Raw genomic sequence first — 13,219 nt, forward strand, 5'->3', positions numbered from 1 at the left:
AAAAAAAAAAAGGAAAACCAGAAGGAGACTAAGGCAATGGCTGCGACATGAGGAGGTGGATGGGGATGGGCACCGCCACAGGGACACAGGCACTAGCCCCAGAGCCACCCAGTACCCGGCTTCCCAGCCTCCCTCACCCCGCTGGATCCTGCCCTGGCCCATGGCCCAGCTCAGCTCCAAATTCCAGGAGGCAATATTTCACCCCAGGGGGGCTCAGCTGGGGCTCCGCCATCCCCAAATGCCACCTCTCCCAGGGAGGATGGGGGAGAAAAGCGAGGGGGAAGAAGCAGCAGCAGCTGGAGGCAGCAAGTGGGATCCCTCCCTGAGGCTTCGGACGGAGATGCTCCAGCATTTGGGGAGCCCCTCCCGCACTTTGGGGACCCCCCCAACCCCACAGTGGGGAGGGCAGACGTGCTGCTGTGGCGATGGCAGCTGGGGAGGGGGGGGAAACAGCAGCTCACCCCCAGCTCCGTGGTGGCCACAGAGCTGCAGCCCTCAGGGTTGGGGGGGCAGGGGAGGTGGGGTGGTTTGGGTGGGTTTCTTCTTTTTAAAATTTGAGCTTCGTCCTCGGGAGCCACGCAGGCAGCAGTGGAGGGCAGGGGGGGCTAGTCAAAGCCGTGCCAGTCGCTCTGCTCCGAGTCGTACTCCAGCTCCGCGCCGATGCAGCGCACCCCGTCCAGGAGCATCGGCGTGCCGTGGTGCCGGTCTGCAGGAAAGGAAGGGACAGTGGGGATGAGGACAGAGACAGGGTGCAGCCACCTATGGCCTCAGGCTGGCCTGGCAGGGGGGCTTGCTTCACCTTTTTGAGCACTCTTTTAGGGGTGGCTCACAGGTTCTCTCACCCACAGTCCCCGCACAAGGGATGCCAGCACCCAGGGGGGTGGGAGATGCTGGGATGCTGCGCCCTGTCCTCAGATCACCACCTTGGGGAAGGTGCTCAGCTCCCAGTGTGCCCAGGCTCGGGCGCTGCAGTGCATGGGGCACTGGGGGACAGGCTGGGACACAGGGTGAGGACACAGCAAGGGGGATACCAAGGAACAAACCAGCAGCCCCACAGACCCCAGGACCAGCCATGTGGAAAATGCTGGTGAGAGCAGGCACCGCATCACACAAAGCGGAAGCAGCTGAGCTACGGAAACACTGCTCTAATTAGCAAACCCAAATTAAACAGCAAGGTGGGGGAGGGAGAAAAAAATTAAAATTAAAGAGTGCTGTGCTGCCAAACAAGCAGCGGTGTTTGGAAGAGTGGAGAACCCCAGTGGGCTTGACCACAGCCCCCAGGCTGGGATTAGGGTGAAGATGGGGGGGGCACAGGGTGTCCCTGACCCACCAGCTGCCAACCCCACTCCATGCACCCCTTCACAGGGAAGGGCCCTCGGCTGGGGATTTTTGGGGAGAAAGTCGTCCGGTTTAGACAATTTCTGGGAAGTGTCCACCAGGTGGGGAACGTCTGCAGCAGCTGGGCCAGGAAAGCTGGAGGGAGATGGGCCGGGGAGGGAGGGAGGATGGCGCAGGGTCCAGGGGTGCAGGAAGCATCCCTGGCTCCCCAGACACAGCAGAAAGCAGCCAGTCTCCAGCCAGGTCTGCAAGCTCCCCCTGCTACCACCGGCTGTGCCGGGGAGGAATCGCTGCTCTGAAACCCAAGGAACCGCGCGAGGCCCCCCACACTGCTGGCAGACCCTTACCCATGACACGGGCTTGTACCACCACCTTGACGCAGGCACCTTCACCAGTCTCGCTGGCCAGAACCATCTCCTCCTTCAGGACCCCCTCCTTGTGCGCCGTGTACTCGCACTTCACGCTGTAGCCTGGGGACAGAGACACCCTGGGAGATGGGCACCGGCTGCAAGAGCCGCCTGCACCTTCCCTATCCCACCCCGGGAGCCCTCCCTCACCCCAGGCACCCAGAGGCAGTGGAGCCTGGGGCACAGCTATCTAGTCCCATTCCCACCACCGAGGTGCTGGGACCCAGTCTTGCTGGGCTCCCTCCCCACCCCGTGCCTCAGTTTCTCCACCCATGAGGCAGAGATAAAGATGCTGAGCCATGGTGAAGCTCATAAAGCTCCACAGAGATTCAGACGAGGTTTTGGGGGATGCAGGACACTGCTTTTTCCCAGCACCAGGCTGAGGGCACCGCTGTGATGGTGCCCAGCATCCCCCAATGCCCCCAGCACCTCTGAGACCCACTCGTCCCCATCACCCAGGGGATGGGAGGTTTGCAGGACACCAGCACACAGCTTTGCACCCCCAGCCACAGCTGACGGGTGGATCCCACATCCCACCCAGTCCAAACCCCAACCCTCCACCCTACCCCGACCCTCCAGCCCCACACACAGCCCCAGCACATAACAACCGGTGCTGCCTGCAGTGCCCTGGCCAGGCAAACACCATGATCTCGCATCAACCAGGCACACCCGTGCCAAAATTGCCATGTCTCCCTCCTTGCAGAGCAAAGGGGACATATAAACACACCATGGAGCCCCCAGCTTGGAGGAGGTGAGGGCTGGTCCCAGCCCCATGCCCCCTCCCAGCGCAGGGACAGAGCTGGCAGGGCCAAGGGAGGCAGTTGCTTTTGATCCAGAGGAAAAAAAGCACAATGTAAAAAAATAAAGGAGAGGCGGAAAATTAAACCATGCTGTCCTTTCCACTGCAGAAAGGCATCAGTCAAACCCTGGTGGGGGGGAGACATGAGCTTGCTGTGAGCACACGGCCAGCACCCCCCCTCAGAGCTCACAGGGAGGCACCCTGACATGGCTGGCACAGGGGGGAGCTGCAACGGCACAAAAAAAAAAAAAAAAAAAAAAAACACGCTGAGCATCATGCAGGCTCCAGAGCACTCACAGCAGTCGGCTCCGTGAGCTCAGCCCTGGGGCTCAGGAACACTGGCCGCACACGGGGAGCACAGTGGAATGGAGGAGAGAAAACCATCTATGGGCACGATGAATCTTCCCTGACTGCTCCTCTAAGTCCCCGAGCTGGTGTGGGGCTCAGACCCTCAGTGAAGGGCTGAGGGGCCAGAGGGGAGCGGAGCCAGGAGCTGGAGGAAAGCCTGGGGCAGGGAAGCACTCTTTCTGCTCAAATCAGGCAGTTCCACCTTAAATGGGGATGAAAGGTTGTACCTGGAAGCAGGAGGGAAAAATGGTGGCAAAATCTCCTCCTGTGGTGGCAAAACCTCTTTCTTCCAAGTGCCAGGAGTCGCCTTATCTCCAGCCCACACTCACCCGGGGCCGCTTTGTCTCTGTGTCTGTGCCACATCACAGCCCCGCTGGCCGTCACCGCAGCCGGGAGCCAGACACCGTGCTCTGCCCAGGCTGGGCGGTCCTGGGACTGCCGGCAGCGCAGGAACAGGATTTGGCCCATGGCCAGGCAAACCTGGCAAGCTCCATCCCTGCCCACAGCCCAGGATGCGGGAAGCAGAGCCTCAAGGGGAGCCCCAGCTGCCACCAGGACCCCAAAGACCTGGGGCACAAACGCCTGTGAACCTCTACAAGGCACCAGACACCTCCAGGTCCCACTGGAGCTGCTCAGGATCCCCGAAGGACTCCTTTCCCCAAAGCCTTGGGAGCCCTGGCCCTGAGCCCGAGCTGGGCATGCCAGCCCGAGGTGGGAAGCTTCAAGCAAACAAAGCTTAAGTGCTTTGCTGGGCCAGGGCCAGCAGCAGCGCGGGAAGAGCCACAGCCCAGCCCTGCCAGCCACAGCCCCGCTCCCAGACCCCCAGAGAGATGGCGAGCGGCAGCCCCAGGGAGCTGGAGGGAACAGGAATGGGTGATAGAGCATCCACCAAAGCTTGTCAACCAGAGCTGCTGGCACAGGACCAGCCGAGGTGCCCCAAGGCGCTTTTCAACCCGCTGTGCCCTCAGGGCAGACCTCATGTCCCCAAAACAGCTGCCACCAAGCCCAGGGTGATGCTCAGCTGCCCCAGCCACCACACCAGGGCCACCGTGCACAGCCTGCTCCCTTCTCCCACCGACGGGCTGGCAGCAAACTGACCCCAGACCAGAGCCAGGCTGGTGCATGAGCCTGGTGCCTCTTGGAGCAAACCCTGTCCCCATCCTTGTCTCCATTCCCACCAGTCTGTGGGCTCTGCTTCACAAACCCACAGCCGCTCTTCTCCTCCCGCCTCCCAGACCAATCTGAACCCACAAGAAACAGCAGCTGATTGATGAACATTTGGGATAAAAGAGCATTTAACCTCCCAATTGCAGCTAATAAATTATGGAGAGACGTGGGTCCGCAGGGGATGGAGCAACAGCCGCTGGGCTGGCTGCAGGCTGTGAATCTACGCTGCCAGCGGGGATGGGAAAGATCAAGCAGGACTGGGGGAGCAGGAAGGGGATGGGGCAGAGCAGCCAGCGGGGCCCCCAGCCCTGCAGCCACCATGCCAGGGGCTGCCACGTGCCCAGCTCCCAGCGTGGGCTCAGATGGGGCTGAGCTGCTGCAGACACAGAACAAAGCAAAGCCCAGGTGGTTCCTCTGCGCAGAGCCACATCGGGTGCTTACGTTTCAGGACATTATTCTCCTTCCCTCCACAAGAGAATTAGCAAGAAGCCTGGAGACAGACGGAGAGGTGACCTCCCCTCGGCTCCAGCCTCTTCTTTAGGCAGACCCTCAGCGCAGGCAAAGAACAGACAGAGCAAGTGCTAAAAATACCAGCACGTCTGGACTCTGTTCAGCAGGTTCCTGGATTAAAATGCCACAAAAGCTGCTCTCCGAGAGCACGGGTCGGGGTCAGGCGTCTCCCAGGAGGCGCAGTGGAAACACAGATTCCTTCTCCATTCCTTCTCCAGTGCAGCGCTGCAGGGATGAGCGCCGGGATGCGGCCCCAGCAGAGGTACAGCCAGGACCAAATGCCCCCCTCTGCTAACAGCTGCAGCAGGACCTGTCCCCAAAGCCCCGCAGGATGGGGACAACCCAATCAGCCTGCCACACACTCCTGTGCTCAGGGGAAGGATGAGTCTTGGGCTTTGGAAAGCGCTTTGGAGGACACTCACTTTGAGTTCCCCCGAGGCAGGAAACACCCTAGCAATAAAAGCTGTCAACGTGAGCTTCTGGGGAGCTCTGGGCTCCCCAGGCAGGAGGAATCATCCCCAATGCCTGGCAAGGGCTCAACACAGATGGTCATGGGTGGTCCCAGGACCAGGGAGCTGCCAGCTACCCCCCACCCCATGGGAGCACTTGGTTTGTGCCCTCCATGGGACCCCAGCATGAGTCAGACAGCCTTGCCACCCCCATGGGCACTCAGGGGTACAACTGGGCCTGGCAGCCCCCCAGTCCAGGCAGTGTCCCCCCGGAACCTGGGCTGCCCGGTCCTGCAGGGACCTGTCCCCCCTGCAGGATCCGGGACCCAGCACAGCTGCAGCTGGGTGGACAAAGAGGGGACCTTACCTTCTGGTAGGGTGGTGACACTGATGACTCTGAGGTTAAGGTTGGGGAGAGGCACGGCACAGACGTCCTTCCCCAGCCTCTGCACCAAGGGCAGGAGGAACGTGATCTCGTACTTGTGGAGGATCTTCAGGAATCCCACCTGCAAGGGGGGGAACACAGTGGGGGTCACGCCATGCCTCGAGTAGGTGTTGAGCTGTGGCAGGAGGTGGTCCCACACTGCCATTGTCTCATCTGCCTCCACATCCCACCCTGGGGACAGGAACCCACCAGGCACTGGGCACCCAAGAGCCCACAGGAAGGTGGGTGGCAGCAGCTGGGGCGGGGGAGGGAGGGGGGGGACAGCTTCCTAAACAAATGGGGAAATGTAACAAACACGTTTTACATAGCCAAAATGGACAAGCAGCAAAAACATCCAGTTCTTGGGCAAAGCCCCAGGAATAACCACCCTTTAGAGTCATGGGAGCAGAGATCAATTTTTCCCGGCTGCTGTTTCTGGTCTCTAAAAGCCAAGACATTTCCAAGAGTGTGCCTGCGAACCTCATTTATCCACTACCATGATGAAAACCAGAGATCTTTTAGGAGCCAGCCGCCTCCAGAGCAGGGTCCATCTCCATCACGCTCAGCAAAAGCCATTTTGGGCAGGGAGCAGCAGGCTCCCCACCTGCTGCGAAGCTCCGGGCACACCGGCAAACCCTCCCTGCAGAGCCAGGATCTGTCCCAGCCGAGAAGACAATCCCCTCCTGGGGACAACGGGGCACCCAGTGCTCACCAGTTGCCACAAACCCCGCTGGTAGCAGGTTGAGCAAGCTCTGCCACGGGCATAGCTCAGCCAGGAACCATCGGTCTTCCATGCACACATGTGCAGCCCGCTCCAAGCTGCACCTCAGTCACTACATAAATACATATATAACACACACACACATATCTATCTATACACACACGGATATGAAATGCGTGCCATATGCTTGCACATTCCTGGCCACAAGCGGCTCCAAGGCATCACTGCAACAAGAAATGACAGTGAGCAGCTTTGGGGATTTTAAGATCGTGGAAAGACATTTGGTGGCCGGCCCCAAAGAGCCTCTTCTCTACCGGGGAGAGGATGGGGTGGTCTCCTCCTGCCTCTGAAACGTATGGTGGGGCACCGTGTGTGCCCCAAACCTGCCCAGTAGGAAGAGCTGCGTGGTTAAACACAGCCCTGGCCCAGACCCACACGGCACCAGCACACTGAGGCAGGCTGGCCCCGCTGTGCCATCCAGGCTGGCAGTGCCAAGGGCAGCAGGGAGCTGCCCCCCTTCCCCGGAGAGGCACGTGCGGTGCCGGGGCGCCCACAGCACGCTGCACGGCACGGGTTGGAAAAATAATAACAACCACCCACAGACTGGCAATTGCTAAGCAATTCACTGCTGTTTTTAGGGCGATAACCCATCATCCGCCCGATACAAATAACTGACTCAGAGCTGAAAGGGAGTTTCAGATTGCTCTCCTGCACGCAGCACCGGAGCAACCCCCATGCTCTCCCAGGGGTTTATTCCCTGGGGAAAAAAGGGCCTCCAGAGGAGAGGCTGGGACCAAGGGACCAGCTTCGCATAAGATGAAGCGGCCACAGTAAAGCTCCTCCAGGCAGAGGACCTGCACCTCCAAGTCACTGCCAAGTTGCCCATCTCACACCCAGACCCCGCCACCACCAAAGCCCACAGCACACCAGCACCAAAGCCTCCGCTGCCGGCACTCAGCCCTGCTGCGTGGGATGAGGAGCTGTGGGACGGGGCCAGCAGCGCATGCTTGGGTCTACAAACCTGCTGGGGTGAAATATAAGGTGTCATTAAAGACAGCTTGCTGTCCCCACTGCCATCACCAGCCCCCTGCATGGTTTGGGAGCCACCACCAAACCTGAAGCCACACTAACACCCTCCCATGGCCACGGGCACATGGCTGGAGGGGAGCGAGGAGAAGCCACAGCATTGCTGGTGCGCAGGGTGAGACTCAGCCCCATCCCCTCCAAAGAGGGGCAGAGGAGACAGTCCCACATCCTTCCCAGGTGCAGCAGGGCCAGAAGGTCCACCAGCCTGCCCTGCCAGGACTGGGCTCCACTGCTTGTGATACCACCAGACCCTCATTTCCAGAGGTGGCCTGCATCCCACCCCAGCCTGTTGGACCTGGCCTGACCACCCTGCAAACACTGCCCAGATCAGGCAGCAGCAACACAGGCCGGGAGCCTTCCCCAGCTGGCCCCAAACCCACCCCTGTGGCTAGCAGAGGCTGGATGCAGCAGCAGGAATCAGGTGATAAATGGGTGAATCCAGGGCAAAGCACCTATCACAGCTGCCCACAGGGAAAGACTCAGGTTCTTGGGGTGCTCCTAGGTCCCTCAGGTAAGCTAGAAAGTGAGAGGGGCCAGAAACATCCCCAAATCTGAGACCTGTAATGGAGACGGAGCGACATCCAGAGGGGCAGTGAGGGAAACCTCCCCAGAGCAGTCAGAGCCCCAGGCAGCAGAAGCCATGGGCAGCAGGAGCCCCACAGCTCAGAGAGCTAAAATGGACAGCACTGAGGGGTCCACCCACCCCACATGGCCCCCAGGACAGACCCAGCCCCACTGCCGGGTGTGAGGACAGGCCAGTATGGAAGCAGTACCACGCTCATCCCCCAGGTCCCAGCTCCCACCTTGACAAGGAAGCTGCCATCCTTCTCCTGCATCACCATCACCACCGAGTCGTGGAGCTTCTCGTCGAAGTGCACGTGGCCGTGGGTCCCCTCGGCGGGTTGGCTGGGGGCGAAGCGCACACCCCCTCCCTTTGCCTTGGTGCCTGTGCAGGGAAGAGAGGACAGAACCCAAGCATCACCCTCTGCCCGCCTGGGATGCACCCCCTTCATCCCCAGCTCTGTGTCCCCCCACAACCCCCAGGGAAGGACTGGGGCTGGAGCACGGAGGGGCTTCCCCAGTTTCCCCCCTCTCCTTTCAGAAAAGCCCTGTGCCACAGGCTGGGGAGGGAGCACATGGACACTGGTGACCAGTGGCCACAGAGAGCTCACCCTCCAAGCAGGGGGGGAACACGTGGATCAGCGGATGCTCAGAGACTTCGAGCATCCCATCCATTCCCCAGGCTTAGCAGCATTTCCTTGCTCCCATGATTTTCTCAGGGCAGAGGAGTGGGACAAGCAGAGACATGGACTGTGGCAGGAAGGGGGCACAGGTGGGAAGAAGACCAGGGAGAAGGAAAGCTTCCCCAGGGAAGGGCTCCCACACATCCCAGGGTGCTGGGCAGGGATCTCTGGGGATGCAAAGCTGGCCACCATGTTGGGGAGCAAATCTTACAGTGCCCTGGGGAAACCCAAAAATGCAATGGCACCTGCCTGGGGACACCAAGGTCCCCATGGCCAGCAGGAGCCCACACAAAGGCACAAACAGTTTGTGCCCTTTTGCTTGCACCTTTGCAATACAACCTCTGTGAGCTTCCAAGAAATAAAAGAAATAAAAAAGCCTCTTCTTTCCCCCCTCCTCCTCCCCACTACACCCCAAGAAACCCCCGGTCCGACTGCCGATTGCATCCATCTGGCAGCAGCCGGGAGCAGATTGCCGCCTCCTTAAAGAAAAGGCTCTTTGTGCTTTGGCAGGCTGGAAACGCCAGAGATTTAATAACTCGGCATTGTTCAGCCGGAACAGCTCGGCAGAAATCCCTTCCCCGCACGCAGGGGAAAACAAGAGACTCGGCCGCTTGCAGAGCGATGCAGCTGCACGTGGCTGCAGTGGGGAGAGGGACACGGACGGAACCCTCCCCGCTGAAACGCAGGCAGCCCCCAGCCCCCCGTGACAGGGAACAGCCACCCTCTGCCCCACAGAGCCTTTATGAGTGCCACAGGGCAAGATAAGCCGAGGGATCTGTGTGGATCCCATAAGCCGGCTGGAAGCTGCAGCTAATGGGCAAGGCTACAGCAAGTTGTTGCCACTGGGCATCCCAATGCCAGCACCAGGCTTGGAGGACCCAAACCCTTACACCTGCCACGAGACCAGCAGGGAAAATCCCAACTATGTGTCTTCATCACAAGGCGCTTGGAGACAGTGCAGCTGATGCCCGGCACATAGCCCGGGAAGCCTGTTGGCCCCAGAGGGATAAGCGTCTCCAGAGGGCACCCAGCCACTGTCCACCCTGGCAGCCCCTGGCACAGTGTCTGAAGACCCCTGGGAGAAAGGGAGGTCAGAGGAAGGGGAAGGTGGCAGCCAGGCACCATGGGCAGCTGTCCCAGGAACCATCTGTCCCAGGAATCGGGTCACCCGCCAGCAGGCACCCCGGTGACCTTGAGAAGCTGCACTGCGCGGTGCCCCTGTCCCGGCTCAGGAGGGGCAGACGGGGATGGTCCTTGCCCTGGCAGAGCCTGGACGGATGATGGTGGCACCTCTGCAGCCCTGGGCATGAGGGGCAGGGTGGAAGGGGCAAGAGCACCCACCCACGCAGGACTCGCCGTGAGTCAGCCAGCATGGAAATCTCATTAGGGGGTAAAATGCAATTGTGCATCCTACAAACACCCAGCAGCAAAGGGAGGCACAGACAGGGGCTCCATCAGGCAGGAGCTGGGCAGAGAAATCACTCGGAGCTGGTGTGCTTTATCCTGAGTCCCCACGTCCTACCACAGTCATAGCAAGAGGGCCACCGGGACCTGCCAGACCCCACGCAGGCAGCGTGCTGGCAGCCAGTCTGGTGGGTCTGGGGTCCAACCCACCCCTTCTACAGAGAGGGGGGCCACCTGCCTCGCACGTGTCAACAGCGATCACAAGCTCTGGAAGTAGACACCACCTTCAGAGTCACCACATCACCCCCAAAACACGGGTACCCCAAAACGCACCCAGAGAAGCAGGGCTGGGAGCAGGGAAGCACAGAGAACCCCCAGCATGCTGCTCCCTGCAGGGACTCACAGCCCCTCTCCCCCACGCTGCCTGTCCTTTAGCAACACCCCCGAGGGACTGCTCCCCTGGCCCTTGTCCTGCCAGGGAGCTGGAGGAGGCTTCACCGCCGACAGGAGGAAAGCCACCAGGATGGAGCCATCCAGCGGGGGGGAAGAAGCTGCGGAGGCCAGAGCCGTGACCGGGCACACAAAGGGAGATGAAATCACGCCCAGCAGCAGCACAAAGAGTCTCTTCGGTCTTTGTCTCGATGCGGTGGAGAGCCGGGCACTGCCGCCACAGGGCACCCCGCAACAGCAGCCTTTTGGGGGTCCCCTCCCAGCACCAACAAAGTGCCCAGCTCCCCGAGCCCAGCACTGCCAGAGCCTTTTGGGGAAGCAGCCAGGGTCTGGCAGAGGCCAGGAGCACCCCAGGAGCACCCAGCACCCATTGCCTCCCAGAGCAGCCCTGCCTGGGACAGGGAGTGCCAGGGGTTGTGCCCATCACTGGAGGGGGCATCACAGCTGAGCGATGCCAGCAGCTCCCCCCCGGAGCCCCGAGCCTGCCACAAACCCTCTCAGCGGGCGCTCACTTGCAACTCGCAGCAGAAAAACAGCAGCAACGCCTCTCCCGGTCCCCCACAGCCTCCAACCTGCTCACCCGCTCCCCGGGTACCGAGCGGGCAGCCCTCGCACCCATGGCTGCAGGCAGAGGGACCACCAACAGGGCACGGGGCAGAGGGGCTTCACCGGGAAGGAGCATCGAACTTGGAGACGGGCCCTGGGCTGGGGCAGGCAGCCGGGGAGGGGGTGAGGGGCAGGCAGGGGGACGCCAGGGACACTCACCCTTGCTAGCCATAGCCATGTGTCCCCGCAGCCGTCGTCCTTGCGCGAAACTTCAAAGGCATGGGCAGGAGGCCATCCTCCGGGGCTGCCGCCGCTCCCGAGCGCCGGAGCTGGGGAGGGAAGGGGCAGGATTAGGCAGCGGGCAGGCAGAGCCGGGGAGGGCAGCGGCCACCCCAAGCCGGGTCCCAGGGCCAGCCAAGCACCACAGACGTGACGGCACCGCACGGCTGCGTCTCCGGCACTGCTCCGGCACAGACCTGCCGGGGAGGAGCCTGCCTGCAGCTCGGGGGCGTCAGGCAGCCCAGCTTTGGGCAGCCGCGGGCAGCACGCCAGGGCCTGTGCCCAGCTCTACCCCCATCACACAGGCAGGGCAGGAGCAGTGGCAGGACGGGCAGCTCCTCTGCCTGTGCCACCACCACCCGGCCAGCTCCAGCTCCTGCTCTGCCAGCCCTTGGGGATGCTCCAGCCCCTGCCTGGGAAAGGGAGGATCCACACCCCGGCACAACCATCACATCTCCCAGCATCAACTAGAGGGCACCCCGTGCCTCAGTTTCCCCATTCCTCCCTTCCCTCCTCCGCAAGGGCTCTGGCGGCCACCACACCAAGCCCTAAGCTGGGGAAAGCCTTGCAGGCTGTCAGCAAACTCAGAAACCCCAAACCTGTTTCCCTGGGCCTGCCAGCACAGCTCCCATGGGAAGAGTCACTCTCTCCAGCCCAGCTGATGCTGCCTCTCCAAGGCTGAGCTCCCCTGACAGCCCTGAAGGACAATGGGGAGCCCCCATCAGCACCCCCAGCCCCAGGGTGAGCACTGGCCCATGCAGGAAGGCAGGAGGAGCCATTGGAACCAGACTGGGAGCAACGGGGCTCACATACACCCCCTCCCACCTGGGGGTTTGGGACCCGACACCCCCAAAGATCCCTTCAATGGAAGCTGAAGCTAAAACCTCCTCCCTGGGGTCACCCAGCCCCACTGCCCCTCGGGAAGCCATGGAAGACTAAACACAGGCTGGTAACACCACCAAGCACCCGAGGAATCCAGCAGTAGGACGCAGGTGCCCAAAACAGCGCAGTCAGCAGTCCAGCCTGATAAGCACAAGGAAATTCATGTAAAAAATATTAACAGCGTCAGCTGGGGGAAAATATGACTTTTAAAAGCATAGCTGAAAGGTGGGGAGGTTCTCCAGCAGCTGGGGGCTTGGGTGGACAGCAGACCCTCACCATGGCCCCCATGCCCCACAGTGACAAAGACAAGATGATCCAGTCTTAAAAAGAGCCAGGAGGGAAAAGCCCAGGATTTGGGGAAAGCTCAAGAGGTGCACCGGGACACAGAAACTGTCCATGGGCAGCAAGGGGCGGGAGGAGACCTCAGGACAGGACACAGCTCCACGGGAGGGGGTTGACACGGGGAAAGCAGCCCCAGAACAGGGGCAAAGCATGTGGCCGGTAGGGGAGGGCCTGGGCACCAGGGTGGGCATCACACCTAGGCTCACAGCGGGGGTGAAGGTAGGACCCACGGGCTCTCCGTGCCCTTGAGGCTGCAGCCCCGGGGTCGTGGGCACTCCACGGACCCACCGTCAGTCCCACGCCCCCAGCTCCTCGGACAGGGGGTCCCCAGCGCTCTGCCCCTTCCCGGGGCTCCCCGAGCCCGGGGGTGAGAGGCAGGGAGGAGGCGGCAGCGCTGACGCACGCCTCCCCGCCCGAACCGCACCGGATGGCCCCAATCTGCCTCCGACATCACCCGCGCGGACCCGGTCCCCGTCACGCGTGGGTGTGGGTATCCCCTCCGCCCCGTGCTTTCACCCCCCGCCAGCTCATCCCCGGGGCTGCAAGAGGGAACCGGGAGGATGCGCCCCCGGTGTTCTCCTCTGCGCAATGGGCCAGCGGAGCGGCCCGGGAGAGCATCCCGCCCCAGCCCACCGGCACCGGGGATTCGGAAACCTCCACCGAGCCGGTTATGCCGCGAGAGAACAACGAGGAGAGGAGCCCCCGCCGCCCCGGGGAGGGGGAAGCCCCGGGGAGGGGGAAGCCCCGGGGACCCCCGTCTCCAGCCCCCCCCCGTCTCCAGCCCCCCTCCCCCCCCCCCCCCCCCCCCCCCCCCCCCCCCCCC

The 13,219-nt window shown here is 61.8% G+C and overlaps 1 protein-coding gene across 2 annotated transcripts in view; it reads right to left on the reverse strand.

Annotated features, from left to right (window-relative positions):
- Nucleotides 1-389: 389 nt before the first annotated feature.
- Nucleotides 390-13,219, reverse strand: part of LOC106884582 (chromosome unknown open reading frame, human C20orf27) — a 13,531-nt gene continuing 701 nt past the window's right edge. Inside the window, exons 2-6 of one of the 2 annotated variants that reach the window (XM_014936067.1) lie at nucleotides 11,113-11,222; nucleotides 8,053-8,195; nucleotides 5,386-5,524; nucleotides 1,686-1,808; nucleotides 390-706 (exon numbers count right to left, since the gene is read on the reverse strand). In XM_014936067.1, coding sequence (XP_014791553.1) covers nucleotides 606-706; nucleotides 1,686-1,808; nucleotides 5,386-5,524; nucleotides 8,053-8,195; nucleotides 11,113-11,131 — 525 coding nt within the window. In that variant the 5' untranslated portion in view covers nucleotides 11,132-11,222 and the 3' untranslated portion in view covers nucleotides 390-605. Of the gene's footprint in view, nucleotides 707-1,685; nucleotides 1,809-5,385; nucleotides 5,525-8,052; nucleotides 8,196-11,112; nucleotides 11,364-13,219 lie in introns of those variants that run through there. The other variant, XM_014936066.1, reaches the window with a different exon arrangement.

Source organism: Calidris pugnax, unplaced genomic scaffold, assembly GCF_001431845.1.
Source record: "Calidris pugnax isolate Ruff unplaced genomic scaffold, ASM143184v1 scaffold14, whole genome shotgun sequence".
NCBI lineage: Eukaryota > Metazoa > Chordata > Aves > Charadriiformes > Scolopacidae > Calidris > Calidris pugnax.